Raw genomic sequence first — 12,234 nt, forward strand, 5'->3', positions numbered from 1 at the left:
AGGAAGGCAATTGCAAAGTCCACGAGCGAGAGTTATTTGAGGGTTTCAAATATTTTGTATCATAGTTGGTTATTGGAATAGACCTATAGACAGATGATGCTAACAGCTATCTTCCAAAATAAAACACCAACGAGGTCCTTGGAGGTTAGTAGGAACACTTAATAATTAGATATGCTACAAGCCTTCTGCCAACTATCTATAAGGCTTCTTAACCGCTCTATATTTTGTTCCCTTGTTTCCTAATTTCTGTCCAGGGGCATTCCCAGGCTTTTGAGGTGGCGTACTAGCTCCAGTCGACAGCCCCGACAAAGGCACCGTATCCGGTTCTGCTGCCTTTTCTTTATCAAATAAATCCCTATCTTCCTTCAACTTTGCCAACTCTTTATCTCTCCAGCTATTTTTCTCAATTTCTGCTGCGTCGTCCCAATTTTCTAGTCCAACCGGAGACTCGGATGGATACACCGGACCATACAAGAAATGCGAATTCCCTCTCTCCGCAGCACCCAACATAAACTTCGGAGAAAGGGTAAAGGTAACAAGTTTATTGCTACCTTTATACCCGCTAGCGCTGGCATAGCCAAAATCAGGGTCCGGGAGCCCCGCGTATTGGCCCAAATTCCATACTTTAGCAGAAAAGTCAACAAAAAGTTCTGTTAGGAATGAAAGGGCGCCACGAGTGAGACCCGCAGCTGTAGCATGCGTAGCATAAATCAATGTTTCTAGCATTTCAGGGTTTTTCTCAATTTTGGCCCTATCCCATGCAGGCCAATATGGGAAATTCTGAGGGACGTAATGATATATTTTACCATACTTCTCATGCCAGTAAGATTTGTAGCCCATTGTTTTACGGTCCCAGATACCGGCTGGTCGCATGTTAGAGTTAGCGAGTAAATCGCGGTTTTTGCAGCAAAAGTCATTAATCTCTCGGATTAATGGGGTAAAGTCGTCGGTAAGCCAGGTGACCATACCCCTTTGCGAGGCGACTATCATGGAGAAAGCGTCGACGAATAGGCTGTCCGTTAGAAGTATCTCGCGAGGTGCCAATTCTTGATACTCTAAGAGCTTCTTCAGTAATGCGTTTTTGAGCTCGTCGCGCCCTTTCTTGCTAGTCTTCCATTGCTGAGGTGTCGGCGCGCCCAAATAACCTCCACGAGAGTCGCAAAGTCCTAGACGATCCCACTCCGGATTCGTCGCTTTAACACCGGGGTCAGAGTCTCTATTACTGACATATCTCATCATTCTACCCAATTTCCTCCAGCTATCGTCTAGTCGGTCTTTAAGCGCAGGATTCTTTCTTCTGAGATAGCTGCCCAAAGGTACTATTAAGCGTTCCAATGATATCCTATAGTTTTGGATATTACTGCATGCCCACCAGACATATTCGACCAGATCGGTTCCTCCGTATCCAAATTGTGTAGTTTGATTAAAGAATATCTGCCACGTTTCTGGTCTTATGATGATACTAGTGTAAGCACTTTGATCCCATATATCTTGTGGCGGTTCTTCAGGGACTACATCCAAACCAGGATATCCTCCCGGAAACCTTCTAGCCCTCGCTTCTTCAAGCTTTGGTGCATAGGTTCTGTATATTTCTTCGACTATCTGCATCGGTGGTATTATTCTCTGAACCAGGGCGTTCCCAGTGGGGTATGCGCCAGTAGTTGGCGCATTAGACAGACGTATATTTGGTAAATTCCTATCATCGTTGGGGCTCAAGGGCGATAGAGGTTGGACTAGCTCTGTAACTGGCGCCTGTTGTTGGGTATTGATATTCACAGCTGCATTGTTAACTGGCTCGTTTCCTACCCCCAGATCTTGATTTTGCAGAACTGCTTCGGCTGCAATTTCTTGCGTAGTTGGGACACCACCAGATGTTCCTGCTACAAAGCTGATCGCGGCTTGTTGGTCTGTATCGACTTGCTGGTTTGAGATTTGCGGGACAGGTTCGACGTCTGGGAGGTCTGTTGGGTCTGTTGGGTCGCTAGGGAGGCTGTTGAAGTCGTCACCCACTATACCGGTGTTTGCATTATTTACTGGCACTACTGGGGTATTCGGGTTCGGATTTGTTTCTTGGTCTGTGATCATTTGAGCGGCGACGAGGTTGAGGAGGATTATGCTGAGGAGGGCGTAGAGGAGCGATGAAGGTAGTAGGCATTTTATAAACATTTTGTTATGGATTTAACCGCTATGGCTTTAGATTTGCGAAAGCTTTAGCAATAGTAATATGGCGAGCAAGATCCGGGACAATACTGTAATCTAGTTACGGAGCCAGACAATATCAACATTGCCAGTCTCGCAACCATACATCGCGTCTAGTAAAATTACTATAGTAGAAAGTAGTGTTGAGGAACATCCAACTCTCATGTGGAAATAGCACTATCCCACGTGTCCCACTCCAGCACCTATAATCTTTTTTCTCCTTGATTTTTGCCCTTGTTTCTATAACATAAAGTATCTCAATACTCCTCGAGGAGAAGTATTGAGGTCTATCTCAGCCTGGTCGGCATGTTCTAAACATGGTGGTTGAAAAATGCAACATTACTGTGCGTTGTCGATAGGACAAAACGCTTCCAGTAAGGTCACTCTCTCATAATGCCTCATACAACGGGTATAGAGCCACGTTTTGTTCATGTTCACGATGTAGCCCACATGGCCCCTCCATAATAAGTCTGCTAGCGTGACTGTTAAACTCAAGTCACACCCCATTTATTCTGTCCAGACTAATCAGTTAGAGGTAGGCAGACGGCCTAAAGATGAAGTTATCGATTAGAAACCCCACAGCAGTCTTCGTCGGGCTCACATGCCTAACTGGTACATACGCCCAAGGACTTGGAGACACATCGAATTCTTCAGAAGACAAGCTAAGCTTCGATGAACGAGCTCGAAATGGCATTCAAGCATTCAAAGAACGCTACAGAGACAAGGCTAGCACTCTGGAAGTCCCCGAAGAAAACGAATGGGCGGCCCCGAGCGACGATATTATCGTCCGAAAACCCGCATGGGATAACTTCGTAACCGACCTTACTACCGACATGCCTGAAAACCCCATGTGGTATCTCTTACGAACGTCGCAGCTACTTCGATATTTCTCAAGGGATGTGGAAGCAATGGCTGCTGGGATTTACCAAAACACGAAGAATGAAACTTGGTTAGACTTTCGAGATGAATACTTTGATATTATTTCACCGTTAATGACGGAGTTTACATGGGAAAAACCGGATTCGAATAAGCCAGGGCATTTCTATCAAGCAAAACATCGAACACCCAGAGCACCTTCTGGGTTGATGGATAGGGCTGGGATCTTTGATTCTTCGTTCCCACCTGATCCATGGAGTTCAACCTTGTCTAATGGGACGCCTAATCCATATACTCCCGATGCCTTTGCCCTAAAAGTTGCGGTTTCAAAATTGTTCCAACCAAAGCCCGATGACTACGATGGACAGCAGGTAGTCTCCATCAACGATAGCCGCTTTGATTTGCTTTGGACGACGGTAAAGCAAGTTTACGACCGTCTAGCCCTATTCACAGTGAAACTCGCCGCAGTTATCAACGCGCAGGAATGGAAAGTGGGTGACCCAGGCGCCCCTACTAAAAAGCTAGACATGAGACCACGTCAAACCCGCGAATACAATCGCAAAGAGGAGGGATACAAATCGTATTACGAAAAGTTTTCGGAGGAATTTGATGCGTACGATCAAGAAGAAGATCCTAGTAAATGGGCTCAAAGCTACTGGGTATTTGGGTTACTCCAGGGTCATAAAGAGGGAGTAAACACGCCCACTAATATATTCGTATCTTATGGAATCCTCGTTACTACGGTCTATCATAGCGTACTCGCCTTGATGATGGATATGTTAGCGGATATTGCACTTAAGGCAAATATTTTGGCGAGGAAATCGGTAGTGAGCATCGATCCTCTTTGGGCGCTCCCGAAAGATCCGAACTTTGAAGTGGATGTAAGTACTTTGCGGCAGTATCCAGAGTGGACAGGAGGCGTATATATGACTTGGGGGTATCCCATCCCGGAGGCGATCCTTCCGATGTTCAAACCGATCTTCGAAAAGCAGAAGCAGCAGCGACAGGAGCAGTATGATCTCTGGAAACAAAAGAAGAAAGTTGGAAAGAACGCCGCCCTTGGAAGCAAGCCGCAGTAGTTATTCAGCGAGCGCATACGTATATGTCACCTTTGATTAGTTAATTGATATTAGTTCGCCTACCGTATCCGTAGTCTTTTCCTATTCAGCCTGCAGCCTTAGAGAGAATATTAATACAAAAGCTTTGATACCGGATTATCCACCTAGAAAGGAATATCTTGATTAATTTGTAATAATTCTATGCCGAGACAACATTCTGCCCACCATTGGACTGTGGTGCATACGCAAGCTGTGAGAAATCAGCTAAAATCGATCGTGCCCGCGATTGCGACTAGGGCTGAACACAGCCCACACTCTACCAACTATATTATATTAGCTAGGCCTTTATAACGACGTCTCAATCGTACGATCAAACTCAGCAGTCCATTTGTTCGGCAGGACTGACGAGTGCCTCGTAGGGCTGACGTAGCTTACTCCTAAGCTGAGCAATCGAAGAAGGAATAATGGTGGTAAACTAAACTCTAGGTTAAGCGCTGCTATATAACGCCACCATCTAAAACACTCCGATAGTTAGTACGTTTGAACAATTGAGACTTTCAGGGCTAGTATGATAATATAATACTCAATTTGCGACAGTCGATCAGCTAAATCGAAGAAGCTAAGCTAACAAAGAAATCCTTTGATCCGGCTAATTCCCTTTTTTAAGCCGTCAAATTATAAACATCAGCCGCACGGCTTCGAGCCTTTTCGAGTTCATATGATAAATCCAAAGCCAAGACGAGGGACCGAATACCTAATTAATTGCTAGCATGCTGCACAGAATTGCACATTGACCTTTGATGGACATTTTTGACAAATTAGGTCTATAGTATGGATATCGCCGACCTGCGTGACGATAGATACTAGTCAATGTCGAGCAGCTAAACCGTCATCTAGCATCTTGTGATCCATCGAGCGGCCCACAAGCTGCAAGCCAAGGGTCTAGTCGAAGATGGCATTTTTGTGTTGGTGCGTTTTTATTTCGTAATGTCCATTTCACTATCACATGGGCAAAAGAGAGGCAAAAGCACACAAGCATTCGATGGCTGCCGTATTTGCCGTTCTCGCTTGCTGAAAATAGCCTACGACAAGTCTCGGTGGTAGAGTGGTAACGGCCTCGAAAATTTCTTCAAACGAGCGTCAAATTGGCAGGAGCGCTTGAGCTCGAGAGAGTTCTTAGGAAGCTCTGTTAACTTCTCGAACATCAACTGACGTGAAAGCCTTGGAGTTTTTTTTCTCAAAACAAAAAAAGAAGGGAGAAAGTTGTCCTTTTGTGGAGTGTTTTGGGTGGTACTCGGTTCAACATGCTTGCAATTCCTCCGGTTCCACGGCCGTTGTCGGCCTCCCCAGCTGGTCATGTAGCCGTGACGTCGATGCCGAATCCTAGAGTTTTGGAAGCTGGACAGCAGACCTGCAGGCCGCCTGTAGAAGACAAACCGACGAGAGGTGATCGGTGCAGTTGCCTTCTTGACATCAGAACCGTCTTTTTCGGATGAGACTTACCGCTATCAATAGCATATGCGGTGCGTCCGTCGTCACATTTAGCACGATTTTTTTGCGGCCCCCAATCACGATCCGAACAAATAGCCAAGCTTCCATCCTGTGCCTCACAGCCCCAGTTGATCAAAGAAGGACCCACTCGCCCTGAGATCTCTGCCGTTCCAACATGGATTTTGTTTCCATCTTGTGGACTTCAGATTTTCCTCGCAGGAAGTCACTTGCAGGGTTGACGTGGTAAATGGTCTGGGCCCACTGCCTTCTCTTTCGAAAATTTTCAATTCTTTACGTTACTGTTAATTGTTTGGGGCTTTGGGGGTGGGATTCATATGAATTCATGGTACCGACCGAGAAATGTCGTGCCGTGAACCCTTCTTGAAATTACGTCTTTACCGCATTTACGATATACGATCCGAAAAGAAGATTCGAAAACGTCAAAAGGAACTCATCGCCACTTCCGCCCCTTGCAGATATGTACATGTTCGACGACCGTTTAACGGTGATCACGACATTTTTAGGGGAGGGATTGCACACGTATGTCCGTAGACTAAAGTACCCATCCCAATGAGGTTCCCTGCTCATGCGGTACAACAATGCAGGATGCCTCTCTCCTGCATGCGAGATGCAAGAGAAATGACAGCGCAAAAGAAACCCAACCCAGTCGTCTTAGGGAATAGTTTGAAGCACAATATTAGCGCAAAGGGTTTCTTTAGCCACGGTGAATCGGTGACATGGAATTATTAGTATCCGAAAATAAGCTGCTCTTATTTCCTCCCGGTAATAACTTATTAATTGTTACTATTTTGTTATGTTATTATTGTGCTTTAAGGAAGAAAGATAAGGCTGGCCATGGCAGTACAGTAACATCTTACATGGTGACAGCGACTAGGACAAGGGGGACAATAATCTAACTTCTCCTTTCTTAGGGCACTCTCTCTTTTCGTATGCTCTCTCCTGAATGTGATTCTCATGATAATAATCACGCAGGTTGTAAACATAACAAGGCACTTAGTGCTCCGGCGTTCGCCTCCTAATTTATATTTAACACTCCCCACGATCCTCCCACACCTCAGATATTAACCAGGCCTTTCCTTCCTTCCTGAAGAATCTCGCTCAGCCCTGACCCTCGATCGATGTGAAAGACAAGGCAGTTTCTTTTTAACAGCCCTGCCTCCGTCCCTTTTCATGCCTAACTAAATAATTGTAATGCCCTTTTGGACCTAATCGATTTTTTTAATAATATATATCGACACTTTTTTCTCTTCTGTTTTTTTTCTTTCTTTCCACCCTTCCCGGCATCATCACCCTGAAGCATATTTTCCCAAATCTGTCACGCCACTGAAACCTGGACCGACAAATAAAAAGCCACAAAAACAACACCAACACATAGCAACGACAACATCAGCCTCCATACCTTCCATATCTGCGGTGTTTGGTTTTAAACAAGAGAGGAGCCCCTTCCGGATTCCGAAAACATCAAATTCTCTGTAAACCCAACTTCACGGAAGCGGATAACCATCGACAGAGTTGTCCAATCTTGCCAGCTTATATAAAGATTCACCGTCCGAGCTTTTACCACTTTGAGGGGGTTTTATACACCGAATCATCTCGACTTTTTCCAACAGCAAAGGCATTTAGGGAAAGATTGGTGCCAGTTTAGGTCATAGATCATAAGAACACAAGATCGAGAGCTTTTCAGCGTACCCCCTTGATCTTCTAGAACCTGACCAACGTCCGGAGCCTTAGGATCAGACGCTGGTTGACCGATTGTTGGACCGTTTATACTATCAGACCGCACCTGGTTAGCCCTTTTTACCCGATCAATATTCTTTCAGGAGTTCAAAAAACTACCGACAAGCCCTACACCCGAAGAGAATTAGCATCGTTGGATTGCTCTTAGGAACACCAAACAAATCTCGTGGCTAGAATCTCGTGGTTGACAACTGGACTGAAAGCTAGTGTTGAATTTTTCTTTTCCCTATTCTCCTAAAAAAAACTTTTTGACAAAAGAAGGGCTCAACATAGCTTAATTCGGTCGAAGAAGTTTTTAAATTCACTCGTTTGGTTAAAAGATCCGTTCGAGGGAAGTTTCCGTTGTTCGCTTGAATCGCTTTTGCGTTCAAGTTCTAGAACTCTAAAGTTTCGTTTCTACCATATCGTCGTAGTTTTGTTGGATTGCTTTCTCGGTCGAGTGGGCTCGGTTATTCGATTGCTACTTGCTCTGAATATATAATCCCACACTTCTTCATCCCTTCTTAGATCTACATATTTTTTCAAGTTCCATAACTCCAAACTTGGCTTGTATATATGATCTCCGGTTCAAGGTTATATATATTTCCTAGTCAACAACCCATGAGAACACTGGCATCCCCTCGACAGCCCCACCCGACCTGCTCTCGCCAGTATATCGTACGGTGATCGGTTTCAACTTCACTACTTCGTTTACTCAACATCCCACAATGTCTGCGAAAATGACAGTAACTTGCCTACCAGACTCTCCCGAGTCGCTATCTCCTTCCCCATCCACCCATGCGGCAAACTGGTCGTCTCTCCTTAAGCCCCTTTCTGCATTCCCCACCCCGCCAGATTCAATTGAGGCGGATTCTTGGGGTCTGGAAAGTGATAGAAAGGTCACTACGAAGAAGACAGCACAAACAACCAGCTGGCAAACACCAAATATTACGGCCTCTGCCAATTTCCTAATCACTTTGCTGCCGCCTTCATGTAAGGCGCCGAGGTCTTCGACCATCATCCCCCAAATTCTCTACAGGGGTCAGCACCTCTTTACTCCTTACACCATTTCCATGGCTGGTTGTATTCTCGACGCCCTTTCTTCGAAGTTCTGTCATACTCTTCTACAACACCCAACAATCCCCAGGATCCGCCGAGCTTCATCCTTCATGGCAGCAGTTCACGACGGTAGCTTTGGAGAATTGACAATTGCTACTACCCTTTTAATAGCAACCAAGTTCTTGAACGACAGACCGCCACACAACATTCACTTTGCAACACAAGTCTTCGACGGCGCATTCTCAGTCGACATGTTGACAGTGACAGAAAGGGTTATTCTTGAGGATGTCAACTATAGACTCGGCTATCTCTGCGCAGAGGGAGTGGTTGGTGAAAAGCTAGATCGATTGGAAAAATGCATCGAGGAAGAAAAGAAGAAGGTTTTATGTGGCACCACGGGACTAGAGGAACTCGAACTCGAATTGGATTTCGATGATTTGGAGGTCATCGATGACGACGACATTGTCGACGAAAGCAGAATGCTTGCGCCGTTCGAGATGGATGAAGATTTCGACTTTGATGACGATGATGACGATGATGACGATGAATGAATCAAAAAATTCAGCGTTTCTTTCTTTCATTATAATATATTACAGATACACATCGATTCGAGGGGGACCCATAGCTTGATGTTATTTGTTTAAAGCAAGCGGGTGCGTACGCGCGGCATCTAATGGAGTTGTATGATCGGCGTTTACCCAATGGACGTCTCACTACGAGGAATTGTTCCAGATTCTCGATGGTTTTTACTCATTATTCATCTTGTCGATGTTAATTAGCATACATTCGGTGTTTAATTGTTTTTGCACTTGCCGCATTTTCTAGCGAGAGCGTTATGGCGTTTGTTTATACGTTTTTTTATTTCATTTTGGTAAATTTACAAGCACAAACTTTAGATTCATATTAATCGAATATAGTTCTTCTTTATGAAAACTTGAGATAATATTGTTCTCATAGCTGACGGCGACAGCTTAGTATGCATGGACTACCTTGCAATCGACTTGGCGTAGGGGAGTCAACAATTTAGCATACCTGGGCTACCTGGGTAAGGAGAGAGCCTCCAGACAACGTCAACATTGTGATACAAGAGCTGTGTAACCGATCGTCGTGATGTAAAACCGTAGGCACAAGCCTTGAGCCTCGCAAATCGAAACCAAATTCGATCACCGGAACTTCTTCCCCACGTTCCATCCTAATCTTACCGCCCAGAAACCTCCCCCTTTCACCGAACTAGTTTGCAAAGCTGCCTAATCAGTAAGGGAGCACTAGAGCTCCGGTTCCAATACGATGAGTGGCTGGTAGGTGAGTTTGAAATCATCTTTGGGTAAACAATCGGGTCGCCAGCTGTTGAACGGCCTTTTCGAATTTTTTCAATCCTGACAATAAAACTCAGGCAAGTACCTAAGGAATGCACAGGGGAGGTTTGACGACATCCCCTAAAAAATCCTAATAATAAAAATTGTGTGCAGCATGTCTGCATACGCGGCAGCAATTAAACCCGACTGCAGGCGACACCTGCAACTGCTTTGGGAAAAACCCCATCTTCCAAACCTGCCCACGTCAAGTTATACCTAAAATCTGGTCTCCTCAGGAATGAACGAACTTGCGGTCGGGCACTAGTTCGTCGTGCTTCTTGTCGGCACCCCACAACCGCCAGTGTCGACTCTACCTGACCTTGCAAAGGGTTTCGGCAACGCAACTTCAGTGTAGCCTTAGTTAGGATTATATTAAGTATCTATTTTCCTTTGGGGCCTCGATCGAACTCCAAAAGGACAAAGATGACATTTCTGTATGTAAGTGTCTGTAGCTAGTAGCTTCCTAAAAAAATTACGACTAGTGTCGCCATTCTATTGACCTCGACTCCATCAATTGTCGTGAGAGCCAATGCACTTTGCAGCTTTGTAACATGCCTGCGTGGGGGCTTAACGCAGTGTCCAATTTTTTTTAGGATACCCATGTCGCCGCCTAATCAAGCAGTAAAATTCGGTTGCTTTTCTGTACTAAGGCCGCCCTGGCTTCGTTCAAGAACGATTGGATCAGAATACACCCTTACACATGTATCAGATGTAGGAGATTTCTACATTATAGTGGTTTAATCGATTCTAAATGAAAAGAGCGATGTGAAAGAATTTATTAAGGAAAACTATTAAAATAGGATTAAGACTGCGGAGCAAGAAATAACTCCAATACCGTGAAACCACGGTTGACTGATACCGACATGATGATAAACAAAAATGAAAAACAAAACGAGAATGAAAGGTTTCGTAGGTAGATCACCACCTGTGTTTTTGGTGCCCCGTAAGATAGGGTCTAATAATTTTATAGGATAAAAAAAAAAAATGAAATGAAAGGTACAAAGAAAATGAAAAGAAAAAAAATAAATAGACCAGTAGCAGCGGTGGGGAATCTCTGAAAATATGACCAATAATTTTGTACTCCTCCGATTCCGAGCAATATGAAGCATTAAGACCCTAAAGATGATGATATGAAATGGAAAGTGACGACCGCCCAACAATAACCGACAAGGAGACACCGAGCCATTCCCGCCCCGGACTGTACGCAACCTGTGCTTCGCAACGCATGCGAGAACAAGCCAGGTTTTTTTTTCTGGGGTGTTTTTTTTGAGCTCAGGATGCACTGACAGACCAGGAGAATGAATGCGAAAGTAAAGTGCGCTGTATGCCCTCGAGAGAAAGGCATACCTCAATATAATAGCGACTTATGGACAAGCCAGCGCACATATATGAGTATATTTTAGATCTTGCCCGGAGCACCCTTAGAGAGTCCAAGCTCGTCTACGCGAGCGAGTACGTCGTTATTGTTTCGGCGTTGTGAGGCACCAGCACCAAAGGGGGTCCAGTGATCAGTGCTGTTTGGGGAGGAGACGTAGGTGCGTTTGCTATAATCGAGGTCTTCAGTAACGTTAACATTTGGTCGTTCGCTGTGGGGGACCTGACAGGAAACAGTTAGTTAGGTTTGCGACAAACTTGACGTGTGGATTAGGCCTGGATTACCTGAGCAGGGGCACTGGAGCTGTTTTGAGGCATGGTGAATGATTATAACGTTATAATATGTCGTTGTTTGTTAACGAAACTAGCCTAAGCTTTGTAACGAGAAGACCTTTAGGACGATAGCGTCGTAACAGTAATAGATATGATCCTTTTTTTGAAGAATATCTAAACTGGATTGGTAGGATGAAAAGAGGATTGTGACAGAGGAAGCTTCGAAGAGGAAGGACCGATAGGTGTATGGAAATCTTCAGAGGACAGCTTTAGAGAGAAGACTATCGCTACTGAGAAGGTCAAGCCAAATTCAGATGGCCGACAAGGAGAATATATAATCAGAATTGTAGTGAACTACTGTGTGAGGGAGCTAGGGAATGAATGCTTCTGAAAAATATCAAAGACCTCGTCCCGGAGGGTTTACTTATACCCGCTATCCTAACAGTAAATATTGTGCCCAAACATCGATCTGAAGGCTAAAGCCTGGAGATTTGAAGATAATATCACTGCGCTGCGGGTCGAACTGTCGCTAAAAAAGAAAATCACCCACCGGGAGGGAGGCTAGACCGGATCAGTTAACGAAAAATGGAAGAAGCCAATCAGGACATTATAATTCTGCCTACTTGCAGGGACTTTCCCAGTGGGAGAGCCCTGGGGAACAGTTGAGAGGGTCGCTTCCTGCCGGACATATGGCATACTATGTGCACTCAGGTCATAGCGAAGACTGGAATTGTCCAATTAGAACACAGGATGTGAAACAGCCGGTGAGAACATCATCTTTCAGGAGCCCCTCGAAGTTCTTTATATCTACT

General features: G+C 44.9%; 4 protein-coding genes across 4 annotated transcripts; 2 read left to right on the forward strand and 2 right to left on the reverse strand.

Moving 5' to 3' along the window:
- Positions 1–192: 192 nt before the first annotated feature.
- Positions 193–2,166, reverse strand: AOL_s00210g101 (uncharacterized protein; the record flags this gene model as incomplete). Its single annotated transcript, XM_011128903.1, has 1 exon — positions 193–2,166. The coding sequence occupies one exon, from the start codon at positions 2,164–2,166 to the stop codon at positions 193–195; it is 1,974 nt and encodes a 657-aa protein (XP_011127205.1).
- Positions 2,167–2,753: 587 nt separating this feature from the next.
- On the forward strand, positions 2,754–4,154 carry AOL_s00210g102 (uncharacterized protein; the record flags this gene model as incomplete). The annotated part of the gene is made up of 1 exon (XM_011128904.1): positions 2,754–4,154. The coding sequence occupies one exon, from the start codon at positions 2,754–2,756 to the stop codon at positions 4,152–4,154; it is 1,401 nt and encodes a 466-aa protein (XP_011127206.1).
- Positions 4,155–8,089: 3,935 nt separating this feature from the next.
- On the forward strand, positions 8,090–8,971 carry AOL_s00210g103 (uncharacterized protein; the record flags this gene model as incomplete). The annotated part of the gene is made up of 1 exon (XM_011128905.1): positions 8,090–8,971. One exon carries the CDS (start codon positions 8,090–8,092, stop codon positions 8,969–8,971), a length of 882 nt encoding a protein of 293 aa, XP_011127207.1.
- A 2,203-nt stretch (positions 8,972–11,174) lies between these two features.
- On the reverse strand, positions 11,175–11,467 carry AOL_s00210g104 (uncharacterized protein; the record flags this gene model as incomplete). The annotated part of the gene is made up of 2 exons (XM_011128906.1): positions 11,175–11,372; positions 11,435–11,467. 2 exons carry the CDS (start codon positions 11,465–11,467, stop codon positions 11,175–11,177), a joined length of 231 nt encoding a protein of 76 aa, XP_011127208.1.
- Between the last annotated feature and the right edge of the window lie 767 nt (positions 11,468–12,234).

The sequence above is a fragment of the Orbilia oligospora genome (assembly GCF_000225545.1).
Source record: "Orbilia oligospora ATCC 24927 unplaced genomic scaffold scaffold00210, whole genome shotgun sequence".
NCBI classification, from domain to species: domain Eukaryota; kingdom Fungi; phylum Ascomycota; class Orbiliomycetes; order Orbiliales; family Orbiliaceae; genus Orbilia; species Orbilia oligospora.